Genomic DNA, 17,505 nt, shown 5'->3' with positions numbered 1-17,505 from the left:
ATCTAGAAAATTATAATCATAATAAAACTTCATAATAAGCTCACAAGAAGATTCAGGGGGATATTGGGGGGGGGGGGTACCAATATGTTAGGCACCCCTGGTGAACCAAATTGCTCCTCTTTTAAGAAAAGAATGTCCCATCTTACTTTCCAGGGGTCCCTCTCCAGACCTAGACTCGCACGTGCCCAGTAGAGTGGCATTTTCTGAGCATGGGCACTTAGTAAGAGTTGCTTTCATGTTGCACTTTATTATTTGGGCCTTGAGGTGGGTTTTCCCAGATGTCCACAGTTGAAAGGGGAAGGGGATTTAATAAACAATATTTATATTATATAAGATGTATATCTCAATGTATTATTGGAAGCAGCTTCACAATGAGTGAAGGGAGCTGAGTGCATGATGCGGCAGTTAATGTCACACACACACACAGAGACACACACACACACACAATCTGTATCCACCAGCAATAGACCCTCCCAGATTTCAGGCCACTATAATTATGAAGTTAAAGAGGCTGCACACAGGGCACCCAGCAGCAGCACCTTCCATTCCCTGAGCTGTGCCGACAGTACAAGTATCAGCTCCCTGTGCCCATTCCTCTCTCTGCTCTGCAGGAACAGCTACTTGTTATATAAGGGAAACAGGTATGTGTTTTATCTTTCTATATCTCTGCTTCTTTCTGTTTCTACTTTCCTCCTATTTCCTTTGATTCAGAGAACATGGTTTTACATTGTGTGGGGGAGCGAGTTGCTCTGGTACTTGTTACCCAATACCATACCTGCCAGGTGATCGCTCTCAGACATTCACCCCAAGGACTCCTTGGCTCACTATGGAAAAATATGGAGAGTTTCAACCAATTACATTGCTTCTTATCAACTTTAATCTCTTGATGGATGAATTGCAAGTGTCAAACAATCATCCACTCAGCAGAAGTCACTTTCTCCTATGGACTGTACCACTTAATTTGCTGTCTCCCTAAATGACCACCTATAAGACCTGCTTACTTGGACCCCCTAATCACCAACTTTCAATTACCTTTTTTATATGGACTCTCTTCTAATTAATGTAATTAATCTCTCCGCTATGGATGCCCCTACAGTGGCGCTTATGGAATCTTCTAACTATTCTCTGTGAGGGGTGGCACCGCTTTTGAACTTTATTGAATTGATTTCTCCCGATTAAACAGCATATCCCACCCCTAACATTCCAACCCTCAGTTGTGTCATTCAACTTTAATCTGCTATCTTCCCTATGGTGCCCCAGAGTGGTATCTTCCTTATGAGTTTATGGTGAGGAATGTTTTTCCTGAGAGCTGCCTAAAACACCTTCTGGATGCAATTTCACAGAATTCTAACCCTCCAACCCTCAGTGGTGTCAATTATATGCACTCTCTTCTAATCAGTATTTCCCTTATGGATGCTCCCAGTGTGGTGTATTCCTTATGGACGCACATAACTAGTCCCTCTGAGGGGGTGTCTCCCCTGGGACCTTCCCAAACACCTTCTTGGAGTGATTTTTTCCTTTGAATGGCATATCCGATTCCTTAAAAGTGGTGCTCCCAATGGCTACCTAATCCACCAGACTTGTTGATGTCTCTTTTTGTTAATTTGCACCACTCTTGCCACAATGTCTGACTAGTGATTAAAAAATGGGACAGATATTTTTTCTGCCTGCTGAATAACAGAACTGGGATATATGGGATAGTGGGATAGGCACCATATGCTACTAAACTACAACTACCAAGCACCCTCTTTAGACATCAGGGAGCTCCTGGGAGTTGTAGTACAACAGCATTTAAGGTACTTTCAACCTCATGAACTATGTACTGTGTAAGGAAGGACTGGTGCTGGCACAATATATTGTATCTGTAGTTGCTGGATTAAATAGTCAAATGACAAAATGTACAGGATGAGAACAAGGGCCCATTTCCCTAAGCGCATGCGTTCTCAATGACGGCAAAGGAAACCACAGACTTACAACCTTGTATATTCAATTACTCCATAACGGATCTATATTTTCAAAGCAGGGGTCTTCACAGGCATGTCATTTGCACTTTTATATCCCACCACCCACCCTTTATACTGAAGTCCTTCACATTGGCAAAAGAATCATATAGTGAAAAATAGTTGCTAATTATAAGTTAAAAAAAACACCCCCCCATTAAAAATAGTGATTTTGACATCAGCCAGTTATATTTCTTTTTAAAAATAACTAAATACTAAGTTATTTGCATTGTTTTTGTAGTTTTGGTAGTTTCAGTTCACTCATAAATGTGATAACGGAAAGACCTTATAGAACTGGCTTGAAAGGTAGCAGAGTTATCACTAGTGGACTTGTGAGGTTAAAAAACACATTTGTTCATTAATTTCAGCCATTGGATAAGGTGGAATAAGTCTGGGTCTGCTAATAAGAAGAGCTTTACATCCCAATAAGCACAGAGTATGGACAGGGAATCAGCAGAAAAGAAGATGGGGGGCTACTGGGGGTATCTTTGGGGGCACAGATCTTCCCTGCTAAAGGGCTGTTGTCACCTTGGGCTGGTACAGAAACCCAAAACAAAGTGCAGGATTTCTGCACTACTTCTTTAGTTAGGCTTTAGTTCTCCTTTAAAGGACAGATATGTTACAACTATGTAATGCATGATCTCCTTTTTATTGTCTCATTGATTCAGACTGAGAGCCCAAACGTTCACCATGTGTCTCTTCGATGATGCTCTAGGTACCACCGACCTGGTGAAATTTCCCCCCATGTTCAATCAATGCAGCTAGCACTATCAGTGGTACAAAGATATTGGTCGGGATCATCCCCCCTATAATATAGTTATAGAAAACCACTAGCGCAGTTTATCAGTACATGTATGACCACTGTCAATGACCACTGACAATGCACTACTGTGTTTATCAGGAACAAGAGATACAGAAATGCATGAGAGAAGCGTCATATTAACAGGAAAGAAGTAATGCTAGCCATGTGGCTACTATGGAATATACTTCTCCTTGCAAGAGTAACAGTTTAAATGGTTTATTCTATTTCTTAAAAGGTGGAAACAATGTATTGTCACAGTCAGCCCAATTGCTCATAATTATATGATGACACTGGCAGATATAGAGACCAATATTCTATATGATAACGATGCTTTGGATTAAACCACTTCTCTCTTGCAGCTTTCACTATGGATGAAACCATTTCAATTTTTGTGTTGTGTTTCCAGGTAAAAAATGTCTCAAGCAATCAGCTCCCAGCCCCAAGCTGTCCCAGGCTGCACCAACAGTAACACCAACCGATGGAATTCTGATGTCTTTGACTGCTGTCAGGATTTGGGCATCTGTGAGTCATGGGATTGGTTCTACCAAATGGTGGAATTATTGAAGAGAAACCTGGATAGATAAATGAGCTTTGAGATATCAGAACCTATTAGGACTCATCTACAAGTGCAATCACATACATCCAAGGATGCTTCTTGCAACTCTTTATAGTTGTGCTTTGCAGCAGTGTCCATCCACACTTCTGTTCCAAATTGCGCACTAGTTCACCTACAGACACATGGGAAGCCTGAAGCAAACACTTCCTTCAAGATGGTGGTAATTTCAGGGTACCCTGAAATTCGCTCTAATACATCCAATTCATCAAAACATGCACACACATTGTGATACATCGGGAACAATTGTATCAGATGCAACTGCCCCTTTGAACTAGCAGTTAGGTTGGAATTCTGGGGGGAATGCTGCATTCTGGATAAAAAAACAAGGCCAATAGCATCTGAAATTTGCACACTGTACTTGAGGGCATAAATGATCTCCTTTGTATCACTAGTAACTTATAACTTGCTGCATCATTAACACAGGTTATAAGGCACTTCAAGTTTTGTGCTAAGTTGGAATAAATATTCTCTTCAGCGCTGGCCCGGGTTCCAGCTGATAGGGTGATAGTGCTGCACATTCATGCAAGGAGCCGTACAACCCAATGCCTTCACGATGAAGCCATAAAACCCATATATAAAGACAGAGTTACATTTTATCATAGCCAAATGGCCAGAAATAAAAAGCTTCACAATATGTACAATTTTGAAGTAAACCTGCTGTATTTTGCAACTCAGACTGTCATTTGTTTCCCCAGGTCTTTGTGGCACATTCTTACCCTTGTGCTTGGCTTGTAAAGTAGCTCAGGATTATGGCGAGTGCTGCTGCCTGCCAGTGCTCAATGGCACCATTATCGCTATGAGGACAGGAATAAGAGAGCGATACCAAATTCCGGTAATTTTTTTTTTTTTTTTTGTATCTGTGTTTTGCCAGATAATGGCTGAGAGAGGAAGGAAGTATAAATAAGGGCTCATTTATGTCTGATATCTTAGTTGTGTTTGCGACAATTCCCTGCAGTCGGTTGAGCAAATAATCCCCTTAATGAAAGACACTCACGTCAGAGTGTTCATTACACTTTTCTATATAGTAGTTTTCTGTGTTGCTCAGTCCATCCAGTCTCCCATTCTGAAATGACCACAGTTGCACCTATTGAAAAAGGGAAACCCTGAAGCTCCACCACCTTCGAACCAGGCAGCAGCTCCAAGGTGCCCTGTGCCAATTGCTGTGGCACACCTGCACTGAAATGAGAGGGTCACATGTCACTTGCGTGCCAAATGCCAGAAATTACATCAACCAGACCTAAAAATTCATGGCACTAAGTACGATTTACAATGCATGCAATACATGGCACTTGAGTCCTCTTACTTGGCCACCCTTATGGTATCAATGTTCAGAGCTGGAGAGGTGGGGTGGGAGACTTGGCCAATTACTGGTCCAAAAAGGCATGATTCAACTGCAAGAGAATCAGTCTTAGCTAATTAACTGAATATCACCTTCAGGACCATACTAACTGATTGTTGGACCCATCTGAGCTTTCTTTTTGTCCCTCTCTCTCGATTCTCATTGCCAAAAGTCTCTCTCTCTGTCTCACTATGTCCATTCATTGTGTGTCTCTCTTGCATTGCAGGGCACTATCTGTAATGACTGTGTGTGCCTCACATTCTGTGGCCCATGCACTCTTTGCCAAATGGCTCGGGAACTAAATGCCAGAAAGTGAAGACAACTGGGAGGAGAAGGAACAGTCTGACAGGACTTACCATCTTTGTGGTTAATACAATTACATAAGAAACGGGGCTTGTAATGAACACCACCATAGGCAGTAGCATTTCCCCCCCGTGCCAGTGCCAGTGCCAACACAACAACGCACTATACTGATGTTATACCTACGCTCTTGACTGGCTCATGCCACAGTTCAGCCCAGCGCTTTGCTCCCGATAACAGCAAAACAGCGTATAATACATATTTAAGCTAAAATCCAAAGAAACTAAAACATATGGACAAAGCGTGTAAATGCTTCCTAAACCCGTATAAAAAAAAGCCTTTCCTATAGATAGTACTGCCAAACACCAGTTTTGTGCAGGGGCCGCCATTCTAAGCCTTAGGAATATAATACAATGCAAACATTAAGCAAGATAGCTGAGAATACGTCTCCACAACATGTAAAGGGAGACACTGTTACAACTGTTTTGATTTTATAATGCAAACAATAAAACATTGATGCAAAATTTTCTTTGAGGCCTTTAATATCAGGATCTTCATTTTGAACAGTAAGGCAGAAGGACATGCCAGAACCTGAGATCCATTCACAAGAGATTGCTCGCTGGTTGTCAGTTCTGCTACTTCACTCTTTGTAATAAGATAAGAGATATAGAGATTTATGTAATCAGTATATATATATATTTATTTATACAGCACTGCTTCTATTTTGTCAGGGAACTAGCTGAGTCAAGTGTCCATAATTCAACTGGGCATACAGTCATGGCCCAAATTGTTGGCTCCCCAGAAAATCAAGTATTTCTCACAGAAAAGTAACACATGTTTTGCTATACAAATGTGTAAGATTTTTGACTCTTACACATGTTTATTCCCTTTATGAGTTTAGGAACAGAACAAAAAAAGGGAAGAAAAGAAGCAAATTGGACATAATGTCACACAAAACTCCAAATATGGGCTGGACAAAATTATTGGCAAAGAAAAGAACACAGTACCTACAGTGAAATATGGTGGAGGTTCAATTATGTTTTGGGGTTGTTTTGCTGCCTCTGGCACTGGGTGCCTTGAATGTGTGCAAGGCATCATGAAATCTGAGGATTACCAAAGGATTTTGGGTCCCACTCTAGAGCCCAGTGTCAGAAAGATGGGTTTGTGTCCGAGATCTTGGGTCTTGACCCCAAACATACGTCAAAAAGCACCCAGAAAGGGATGGCAACAAAGCGCTGGAGAGTTCTGAAGTGGCCAGCAATGAGTCCAGATCTAAATCCCATTGAACATCTGTGGAGAGATCTTAAAATTGCTGTTGGGAAAAGGCCCTTCCAATAAGAGAGACCTGGAGCAGTTTGTAAAGTAAGAGTGGTCCAAAATTCCCGGTGAGAGGTGTAAGAAGCTTATTGATGGTTATAGAAAGTGACTGATTTCAGTTATTTTTTTCCAAAGGGTGAGCAACCAAATATTAAGTTAAGGGTGCCAATAATTTTGTCCAGCCCAATTTTGGAGTTTCGTGTGGCCATGACTATATATAATGTATGTAATACTTCTCTCTAACTTCAGGACCTAATAAGTGTATATGCCCACCACAGATTCAGTCCAACTGGGCAATGCCTTTTATATGGCTCAGTACTATATAACTATATTATTACATGGGCTATTATCTTTTGGACAGTCTATAAATGCCACTTTGGGAATATTCTTAGTCCACGGTATTAGGATTAATATAACTGGACCCTGCAACAAGTAAGTTTGGTACGTTCCCATTAGCATGGTTGCTATTTTGGCATCGCCACCTCCTCCCATACACATTCATCTTGGAATACTTGGTGCTGTTCCTGCTGGAATTTGGACTTGGAATGTCTGCCCATCATTCTAAATGCCACAGGGCCAGGGCATTCCCCTACAACTTACGGGAAAAGGAAGCTGCACTTAGTTATGACCCTTACAGCACTGATTTATAACAGCAAAACCAGGACAAGACATTGTATATTAACCACAACAACAGATTTTAAAGTGTCAGTAAATCTTTAACAGCACTGCCAGCTTGAGACTAGCGAATCCAATGGGCACATTGCTCAAATTCAAGAGCAATGGATTTTAGTGCACATTGATTAAAATATAACCTTTAATGATTACTGATTAAAATGTCCTTTCAGACCAAGGGGTGACCTTTAGAACCACTTAGAAACAATAAATAACCTGATTTAAGTAGGTTACCCTCGGTTTATCACTGTTTTCAGGTTACAAAATGATGTTGTTTAGCCATTTCATTTATATGCACAGATCAAACACTGTGTCTCCCACAGTCCTGTGACTGGACTCACAAAGGGGGCTTCATATATTTTTTTTCTTTTCTCTCAAATCTCAATTAGCTAAACCACATCTTTTTGTAATCTAAAAGAAGTGCTAAACTGTGGGCACCCTGCTTAAATCTGGTCATCTATTGTTTTTACGTGGTTTTAAAGGTCACCCCATGATCAATATGAGCTTCAGTATGTCTGTGTATCTTATGGGCTCATTCATGCTTTTCTAGCAAAAGACTCTACCCAAAGTGAGAACATTTTACAATCTCTAGCATTTTTTTGTTAAGTATATGTGGCTACAGCTCATCATAAAATCATTTACTCACGTGAAATGCAACCAGAGCTATGGAGATATTGGCCACCCCACACAGACAGCTTTGTGCAACACACTTACCTGTGGCTTAGTGAGCTTCCCAAATCATAGCAATGGGCCTCTTGCTCCCATTAGTATGCCCAAGGGTAGTTGCACCCATATGGAAGTTGTCCATCCATGCAAATAGCATATTTTCTAAAGGGCCTATCTATAGAAGCACAGTTTTGGCTCTCATGTGATGAAGGGGTTGCTGTTTAGTGGTAAAGGGGCAGGATTAGGGCAGATCATGGGGAACGCCTGAGCAGATCAGTTGTGGCCTGGATTGGAAATTAAAAAGATAATATGTAATTAAGACAAGCCAGTGTCCATTTGGAAAAGGCAAGGGTCCTCAAGGGCCTACTTAATATGGCGAGTGAATCTGTGTTTTTTACATACAGTTTTAAAAAGTGACTTGTTTGGGGTTAATACACTTGAAATTGCATGCAGTGCCAGTGGTTCCCAAATCATAAAGCTGTCTCCAACCCCCACAGGGAAATGGAAGTGCATCCTAAACAGGGATCCAATCAGTAGGCCAATCAATATAACATTAGAGATGATCCAATCATCAGTTACCCAGGAACTATAGCAGGGTGCATGTTACAACCATACTTTCATATATCTGTAGCATTATGGGTGGCACAGTCCTCTATGACTCTCTTCCATAGAATTCCCATGATGCAGAAAACCTTTCCATATAGCAGGCCAAAACTTAGTTGTTAAAGCATGATAACATACCCTACAAGACCAAAAGTATAGACACCCCTTTCTGACAGCTCTGTGCTTCCTGCTTTGTGGGAAAGCACCTTTCCTGTTTCAACAGAATAATAACCCCTTGCCCAAAGTAAGGTTAATACAGAAATGGCTTCCAGAGATGAAGAAACTGCACAAAACCCAACTAAAGACCTGTGGAATGAATTAACAACCATGAGCCAAGGTCTGATTGCCCAACATCAGCAATCAACCTCTTACATACGAGTGGAAGCAATTCCAACAAGAGGGCAGAAAGCCCTCCCAGGAGAGTTAAGGGTAAAAGCAGATTTTGAAGCAATGAGAGGACCATACCCTTATACCCTTGGTTTTGCAATGAGATAACAGTGAGGCACCCATATACTTTTTGCCATTTAGTAAAGCTAAAGCATGTGTACAATTGGACTTTCCCCCAACTGGCCCAGTTTCTTGTAGGATTTAAGGGAGTGGTTATGAAACTCTTTTAGCTGAAGGTACCCTTTGAAGGTCCAACCATAGCTCAATGGCTAGATATGGGAAATTAAGTATGTATCAGTCATAGTCTCAAGAATATCTAGGAAAGGAAATACATATACACCAAAAATCTAACCCTAACTGACCTTCAAGCTGGACTTTCAGGAATTTTTCAGTTGTAATGCCCTTTTCAGGCCTGTACCAGTGGTATCAAGTGCTTTCCTCTGAAGTCAGAGAGGCAACAGAGCAGTTTCCAGTACTTCTCTACTTACAAATATGTTGCCAGCCATGACGCTGTGTGCTATCAGCCTAAACACTGTGTACCCTTTTGTGGCAATACCAAATTGGGGCTGAGACCGTAGTGGCAACTGGCCCAATGCAAAGTAGCCAACTGCAAGAAAAAAAGGCTGCAATCTACTGAGTGAGCATAGATAATTGCTCACTCTGTAGATATTTAGTTGGTTTAGGAGGCAAGTCATCAAGAGAGACCCTGTGGTACCATGATAGGCTCCACCTAACAATTGTGGTGCAGTGTATCTTACATGGCTGTTATTGTGAGCACAAGAGCTGGCAAATGACTGTCACACGGGGGGTGGAATTTGTTAACCAAGAGCCACTGCAAGGTGCAAGGGTTTATACTGGGCTGCAAATAACATTGACCAATGCCAGAGAGCTAAGGACAGAATGTGAGAGGGAGTGTGCCCATATTAAACAGTGCAGGTGGTTAGGTCAGAAGAAGAGTCTCTGCAAGGTCTTTATATACAATTCTTTCTTTTAGAAACCAGGTACACGCAGAATATCTCATCTTTTAGTCGTCAGTCAGACAGAAAGGTGTAATGTGTGCAAGCCCGACATCATATCTGCTTATACAGTGGTGTGAAAAACTATTTGCCCCCTTCCTGATTTCTTATTCTTTTGCATGTTTGTCACACTTAAATGTTTCTGCTCATCAAAAACCGTTAACTATTAGTCAAAGATAACATAATTGAACACAAAATGCAGTTTTTAAATGAAGGTTTACGTTATTAAGGGAGAAAAAAAACTCCAAATCTACATGGCCCTGTGTGAAAAAGTGATTGCCCCCCTTGTTAAAAAATAGCTTAACTGTGGTTTATCACACCTGAGTTCAATTTCTGTAGTCACCCCCAGGCCTGATTACTGCCACACCTGTTTCAATGAAGAAATCACTTAAATAGGAGCTACCTGACACAGAGAAGTAGACCAAAAGCACCTCAAAAGCTAGACATCATGCCAAGATCCAAAGAAATTCAGGAACAAATGAGAACAAAAGTAATTGAGATCTATCAGTCTGGTAAAGGTTATAAAGCAATTTCTAAAGCTTTGGGACTCCAGCGAACCAGTGAGAGCCATTATCCACAAATGGCAAAAACATGGAACAGTGGTGAACCTTCCCAGGAGTGGCCGGCCGACCAAAATTACCCCAAGAGCGCAGAGACAACTCATCCGAGAGGCCACAAAAGACCCCAGGACAACATCTAAAGAACTGCAGGCCTCACTTGCCTCAATTAAGGTCAGTGTTCACGACTCCACCATAAGAAAGAGACTGGGCAAAAACGGCCTGCATGGCAGATTTCCAAGGCGCAAACCACTTTTAAGCAAAAAGAACATTAAGGCTCGTCTCAATTTTGCTAAAAACATCTCAATGATTGCCAAGATTTTTGGGAAAATACCTTGTGGACTGACGAGACAAAAGTTGAACTTTTTGGAAGGTGCCCCGTTACATCTGGCGTAAAAGTAACACAGCATTTCAGAAAAAGAACATCATACCAACAGTAAAATATGGTGGTGGCAGTGTGATGGTCTGGGGTTGTTTTGCTGCTTCAGGACCTGGAAGGCTTGCTGTGATAGATGGAACCATGAATTCTACTGTCTACCAAAAAATCCTGAAGGAGAATGTCCGGCCATCTGTTCGTCAACTCAAGCTGAAGCGATCTTGGGTGCTGCAGCAGGACAATGACCCAAAACAAACCAGCAAATCCACCTCTGAATGGCTGAAGAAAAACAAAATGAAGACTTTGGAGATGTTGTGGCATGACCTTAAAAAGGCGGTTCATGCTAGAAAACCCTCAAATAAAGCTGAATTACAACAATTCTGCAAAGATGAGTGGGCCAAAATTCCTCCAGAGCGCTGTAAAAGACTCGTTGCAAGTTATCGCAAACGCTTGATTGCAGTTATTGCTGCTAAGGGTGGCCCAACCAGTTATTAGGTTCAGGGGGCAATTACTTTTTCACACAGGGCCATGTAGGTTTGGATTTTTTTTTCTCCCTAAATAATAAAAACCCTCATTTAAAAACTGCATTTTGTGTTATCTTTGACTAATAGTTAAAGGAGAAGGAAAGGCTAAGTCACTTGGGGGTGCCAAAATGTTAGGCACCCCCAAGTGACTTAGATCGCTTACCTTGTACCCCGGGCTGGTGCCCCTGTTAGGAGAAAACAGCACCAGCCCGGGGTACCTGCAGCGAGCCTTCCTCCTTCCGTCTTCACACTGCCGGCGAAATCCGAGGGCCAGCGCATGCGCAGTAGAGTGAAAAGCCGACTTCTATGTTTAAGTTCGGCTTTTTCACTCTACTGCGCATGTGCGCGCAGCGAATACGGAAGAGGAAGCGCTCGCAGCTACCCCGGGCTGGTGCTGTTCTCTCTGAACAGGGGCACCAGCCCGGGGTAAAAAGTATGCGATTTAAGTCACTTGGGGGTGCCTAACATTTTGGCACCCCCAAGTGACTTAACCTTTCCTTCTCCTTTAAATGTGTTTGATGATCAGAAACATTTTGTGTGACAAACATGCAAAAGAATAAGAAATCAGGAAGGGGGCAAATAGTTTTTCACACCACTGTATCATCTACTAGAAATGTTTTCTGGAGCTTGAAAAATTGCATTTTCTGACTCCCTCCTTAATGTATCAAGTAGATAACAGAGGTGCATTCTGTTGCTTAGAGAGAAGCTACTCACACAGCCTCCTTCTGGTTTCACTTCTAAACAAAGATAATGGTTCTGTTTGTTTTGCACACGCCCTGTAATCAGGGAGCACAGCTAACTAATAAACAGTTATTCCGGAAAATGTTTCTAAGCCTAAATTAAAGGGGAAGATCACTATCCCATTTTAGCATGACAGGTGGAAGTAACGTAGCCCTGCAGGTTTATTTATATAAAAATAAATCTTACTTTTCTGCCTCTCTGCAACTGGGACCTCAAAATTCTATGCATTTCTTAGAGATGGGGTCCAGAAAATGTTCACTTTAAAAGGAGAAGGAAAGTCATTTTGGCATTTTACTGCCAATAGATTCGCCACAATAGTGCCACCTGGAACACTATATTTATTGTGCATAAAGCTTTATCATACCCGAGTAAACAGCCCTAGAAGCTCCCTCTGTTTGTTTAATGGAGAAGGAAAGGTAAAAACTAAGCAAGCTTTATCAGAAAGGTCTATCTAAATACAGCCATAAGCACTCACAGAAACGCTGCACTGAGTCCTCTATCAAAAGAAACACAGGATTTCTTGTCTTCTTTTTTAGGAACATGTTCTTCGGTATCAGACTTCTCCTCTTTTTTAGGGCTCATTCAGGTTTGGGGCACGAGTCTGCTCAGTTCTCTCCTCTCACCCTCTCATAAGAATGCATAAGAACTCACTACTCACCTCCCTTAGGAATGTGTGATCTGAGCTACCAACGGCTATAACTGCAGCAGGAAGCTAACAAGACCAAGCTAAAATAGCAGCTGCTATCAGAGGGAGCTTCTAGGGCTGTTTACTCAGGAATGGTAAAGCTTTCTGCAGAGTAAAAATAGTGTTCTAGGTGGCACTAATATGGCAAATATATTGGCAGTAAAATGCCAAAGACTTTCCTTCTCCTTTAAGATTGCAGCTGCCATTTTAGCTTGGTCTTCATACCTTCCTGCTGCAGCTCTAGCTGTTGCAGCTCAAATCACAGGGTGGGGGGAGTGAGTTATATAAATTCTTATGGGAGGGGGGAGCAGGAGACAGGAGAGAGCTGCACAGACTTTGGCCACAGGAATGAAGGATTTTTCCCAGAGAGGAAGTCAAATATCCTAAGAACATGTTTACAAAAAAGGAGACAAGAAATCCTTTGTTTCTTCTGATAGAGGACTCTGTGCAGTGTTTCTGTGAGTGCTTATGGCTGTACTTACATAGACCTTTCTGATAAAGCTTACTTAGTTTTTACCTTTCCTTCTCCTTTAACCAAATGGAAAGAATTTAAATGCCCCAAGCAGCTGTTATGGAGATGATCTGCCCATTCACCAAGGTGATGGAAGAATGGGGATCACTGGGAGTGCTGGCAATACGGTGGCATTGCAGATCAGTAAAGATATCTACTGGGATATAGTTGACCTTTCCACCAAATTATATTAAGCCAGATTTGCCGAATAGGTAAAAAAAACTCCAAAATAATTCCAGAGGAGTTTCATCCTAACAGCAGACAGTATAGAACAGGCAAAGCCCTGATAATGTAATACCTATAAATAAAACAATATTCTCAAATAAAATTGCAGTCACATGTTCATGATGTTAAATCTGCTGTAAAAAGCAGTGAAATCATGTTAAACCAGAGGGTATACTGCCCCTTTAAGACCTACAAATACAATATAAATAAACTTAAAAGTGATTGAAAAGAACAAAGTCCAATTACAGTTTGTATAAAATAACATGTAAACATGTGATGGCAGTATCCCTTTTGAGATCTGCAAACAATAGCAATCCATAAGTTGTGAAGTGAATTACAAGCAACTTGTTTAATGTGCCCTTTAATAGTTGTGGGCCTGCCTACTGGTGGTCTACAATATGCCAGGTCAGTGATAAAACAGCTTCACCCTGAGAGACCTAAAAGCTGCAGCTACAAGGAACCAACCAAAACCGGGGCTGCTGGTACCATTGGAGACAACTGGAACGTACTTGTAACAGACTACACACAGTTATGTAGCACACATACAGGTTTTATTTCAATACTGATACATGGCTTTCCCATCACTTTACTGGCCAATAAATTCCACCACTATACACATTAGTAATTCTCAGTGCAGCTGGCTTTCAGTTGTAATGGCTGTGTATTTGTGTGAAGAAAACCTTTAAGAAGGCAGGGCTCGGAACAACTCATATCCAGTAAAAGCATCAAGGCCATGAAATGCCTAAATGTGAAGCCAGTTAAAGCTTTAGCCTTAACCTTCACATGGTTACACCAACCTGTAACCTGTTACAAGCTTTGTAACCTTGAAAAGGATAGACCAACCTGTAGCCAAAGCTTTAGAACCTTAACTAGGGTAGACCAACCTGTAGCCAAAGCTTTAGAACATTGACCAGGGTACACCAACCTGTAGCCAAAGCTTTAGAACCTTGACCAGGGTAGACTAACCTGTAGCCAAAGCTTTAGAACCTTGACATAATTAGACCAACCTGTAGCCAAAGCTTTAGAACCTTGACCAGGGTAGACCAACCTGTAGCCAAAGCTTTAGAACCTTGACCAGGGTAGACCAACCTGTAGCCAAAGCTTTAGAACCTTGACATGATTAGACCAACCTGTAGCCACTCAAAGCTTTTCAACCTTCACAAGGTTAGAACAACTTATTGTCCTGAAGGCAACCACAGCATTAACACCTTCCCAAGGTTCAACCTACCTGTCGCCATTTACAACTTAAGAGTTTAAACTTAAAACTCGGAAATTTTACAGGGTTTCCCCAACATGTGGGCAATCAAAGTTTCAGAACCTTCCCAAGGTTAGAATCTCAGTGGAACAGCTGTCACCATTTCTGACATTTGCCTTACTTTTACATATATTTTCTCTAGAGAAATGAGCCATAATCTACTTGGAAGGCAGAATATCTCAGAGAACGTGTGGAGCATATTTATTAAGCAGGAACACTGCTCTGTAACAGTCATTTCTGTTGAAAATAAATACCTTAGTGTTAAGCTGCCTACAAACAAGGCAATTGTTTTCTCCCTTTGTAACAGAACAACAGGAGATTCAGTCCTTTAGAGTTCCCTGAATCCTCCTGAATCCATACCCCAGTAAAAAAAAAAAAAAAAAAAAAAGTATCATTGCACTAAGCCATCATAAATAACCCTATGAAATCAAGGACCCTCCCACATAAAACTGGCATTTACATTTCAGTGCAAACACTTGGTTGCATGGAATTTGGTGCAGTTCTTTGTTCTGTGCAAAAAAAAAAAAAGAAAACCATTCATCAACGCAAGTCCCCTCTTGCACAGCAATCCAAAACCATCATCTACTATAATTTACTATGTCAGTTTTTTCTTTCTTCTGCTCCTTCAAAAATTAAAGTGACATGCTAGTCAAGTTCTCATGACTTAGGAGTCCCTTCCTGGAGCTGCTGACTACATGGCTGGGGCCACAGTATTCTTGCAGGTTGTGGCGCAAGGTGACCAGCGCTGAGCCTAAGCAGGCTCTGTTGGGTGCTTGGGCACCCCCAGGCAGTTGTAAAAGAAGTGTGACCACCCCAGCCATACCGTCGTCCGTGGGCTCCAGTGTAATGGGCCCCACTCTAAAATTGCAATAAGTGTAACCCAGTAACTGAGAAAGGAAAGGGTCCGAGTGGCGAAGAGATGGAGGCTGTGGAGCAGATGGATCATATGACTTTACTCTTGGTTTGGAGCGATGGTGATGGTGATGATGGTGGTGGTGGTGATGAGGAAGTGATGGTAAAATTGGTCCCCCTGAATGGCATCCACTTAACGGTTCCACGTCTGGCTGAAAGTACACAGTTAGTTTGGCGAATGGCCTGCTGGCCATCTTGCTCATTTCCTGAAGGTGGCGCCTCTGCTCTCTGCGCACATCCAGCCACTGCTTGACCTTCCAAAGCAAAACACAGGCTGAGAGGAATAGGAAGAAGCAGCTGAAGAAAACAGAAAAGAAAACAAAGAGATCGATGTGTGCCTGGTCCTGTCGGAAGAACAGTAGTCCTTGAGACTCCCCTGATCCATTGCTTGAGTTTCCCAGCAGCAGCAGATAGAAGCGGCTGGATTTTAGAGTGTGTAGTTCGTGGGGATAAGTAATAACCACTCGGTCCCTGACTCCTCGTACAATAAGTACAGTCTGCTGGTTGCTCACTGTGATGTACGTAATCAGCCCACGTGGGCGCTCCTCACGCAGCCAGTGAATCTTACCCACTGCACGTCCTAAGCTCCCATTTGCAGAAGCAGTTAAGGGTTCAGGGCCTATGTGCCCATCCAGGTCCGACTGGCTGTGATGTACACGCACTCCATGAACCCCTGTCAGCGGATCTACTTCAACAGAAAAAGTCTCGTAGGAGGTGGAAACAAAGACATCGACACAACCGAAGGTCACATCGACCGTGACCCTGATATCGACATTGGTGAACTTGGGCTGCACACCAAAGAAGACTGTGCGTCCAAATGGAAGATTCTGGATGTTGGGCTCATGAAAGCAGTTACTCTGAGATGTCGGATCAAAGCAATACTCTTGTTCCACGGTCATCAAGCGATAACACTGGCGCCCATTCACTGGGTTACCATGAAAAGAATCCTTGCATTTAGCACACTGTAAAACAGATTAGAAGATCACATGGCGAAACAGAGTTATGAACACATAAATGCACATAAATATAAATATATATATATGGGTATTCCACCAGAAGTCACATAGTAGTTCCACGACATACAAAGGTCATGGAATTCCAACACAAGTTCTAATGTCCTAATTATTCTACAATATTTTATATATATATATATATATATATATATATATATATATATACATACACACACACACACACACAAACTAAATCCTGTGACACTACAGATGCTAATGGTTACATAAGTGCACTAGTGTAATAAACAATGCTTAGTGCCACCCTGGGATATAAGTGGCACTTACGGAGCTCTACCTACCTGGTATTTGTAGCAGTCTTTCTTTTCGCTCTGTGGGCTGTTCTGGCAGTTTCCAGTTTCTGTGTTATTGCTGCAGGGACAGTTTGTGCCGTCAATCTCACTACAAGTATCTGCGTGTCCGTTGCATTGACATCTGGGAAAAACAAAGGCACACAAGAGAGTAAGTCACAAAGGAAACAAAAAGACAACCAAATACAAAAATAGATGTAAGGGCTGTGTGTCATACAACAGAGCCCCCTGGTGGTAAGAAGTAGCAGAGGCAATAGGTAGGGAGGGCAAAATAGTTTGAGACATACAGGGGCTTGTTTAACATCATAATGGCATGCTGCTGTGTAGCCACAGGGGCAGCCATTCAAAGGAGAAAAGGCACAGGTTACTTGGCAGGTAACAGATAAAGCCCCATTTTTATGTAAACTTACTTAGGGTGTTTCTTTCAGCAGAATTGAAATTTACATTCAAGTTTTGTGGTTTTCTAAGATATTGGCAGTTTTGTTGGTTTTTGGCTCAACTACTCTCTTTGATGGTCAGAATTTTAGTAACCCTAACTATTATGCATGTTCTATGCGCTTCCTGCATGCCTTTAACCCTAGGGTTACTGACTTTCAGTTGAGCCAAAAGCCTAGTATTAGCAGTCTAAAACTGCAAATATCTCAAACCGCTAAAACTGTGTAAGGACTGAATGACTAAAC

The 17,505-nt window shown here is 41.9% G+C and overlaps 2 protein-coding genes across 5 annotated transcripts in view; one reads left to right on the top strand and one right to left on the bottom strand.

The window, feature by feature from the left end:
* The first annotated feature begins 506 nt into the window (after nucleotides 1-506).
* LOC100495837 (cornifelin homolog) lies at nucleotides 507-5,585 on the top strand. The gene is made up of 4 exons (XM_002945176.5): nucleotides 507-641; nucleotides 3,209-3,324; nucleotides 4,114-4,250; nucleotides 4,984-5,585. The coding sequence occupies exons 2-4, from the start codon at nucleotides 3,216-3,218 to the stop codon at nucleotides 5,071-5,073; spliced, it is 336 nt and encodes a 111-aa protein (XP_002945222.1). The 5' UTR covers nucleotides 507-641; nucleotides 3,209-3,215; the 3' UTR covers nucleotides 5,074-5,585.
* An 8,281-nt stretch (nucleotides 5,586-13,866) lies between these two features.
* megf8 (multiple EGF-like-domains 8) overlaps nucleotides 13,867-17,505 on the bottom strand; it is a 31,669-nt gene continuing 28,030 nt past the window's right edge. For 2 of the 4 annotated variants that reach the window (XM_002936396.5, XM_031906377.1), the window contains exons 42-43: nucleotides 16,817-16,949; nucleotides 13,867-16,466 (exon numbers count right to left, since the gene is read on the bottom strand). In XM_002936396.5, the coding sequence (XP_002936442.2) occupies nucleotides 15,225-16,466; nucleotides 16,817-16,949 (1,375 nt within the window). In that variant the 3' untranslated portion in view covers nucleotides 13,867-15,224. The remainder of the gene's footprint in view (nucleotides 16,467-16,816; nucleotides 16,950-17,505) is intronic. The other 2 variants (XR_001171338.3, XR_004223656.1) reach the window with 2 other exon arrangements.

Source organism: Xenopus tropicalis, chromosome 7 (genome assembly GCF_000004195.4).
Source record: "Xenopus tropicalis strain Nigerian chromosome 7, UCB_Xtro_10.0, whole genome shotgun sequence".
Classification (NCBI taxonomy): domain Eukaryota; kingdom Metazoa; phylum Chordata; class Amphibia; order Anura; family Pipidae; genus Xenopus; species Xenopus tropicalis.
Note: the sequence above shows the minus strand (reverse complement) of the source record. Positions and strands in the feature narration are given on the sequence as shown.

Excerpts from the sequence above, each read along its gene's own strand:
- LOC100495837 (XM_002945176.5), top strand. The coding sequence starts at position 3,216 with ATGTCTCAAGCAATCAGCTCCCAGCCCCAAGCTGTCCCAGGCTGCACC. Across the intron at positions 3,325-4,113 it reads CTGTCAGGATTTGGGCATCT|GTCTTTGTGGCACATTCTTA; the intron begins GTGAGTCATGGG and ends TTGTTTCCCCAG. Across the intron at positions 4,251-4,983 it reads GAGAGCGATACCAAATTCCG|GGCACTATCTGTAATGACTG; the intron begins GTAATTTTTTTT and ends CTTGCATTGCAG.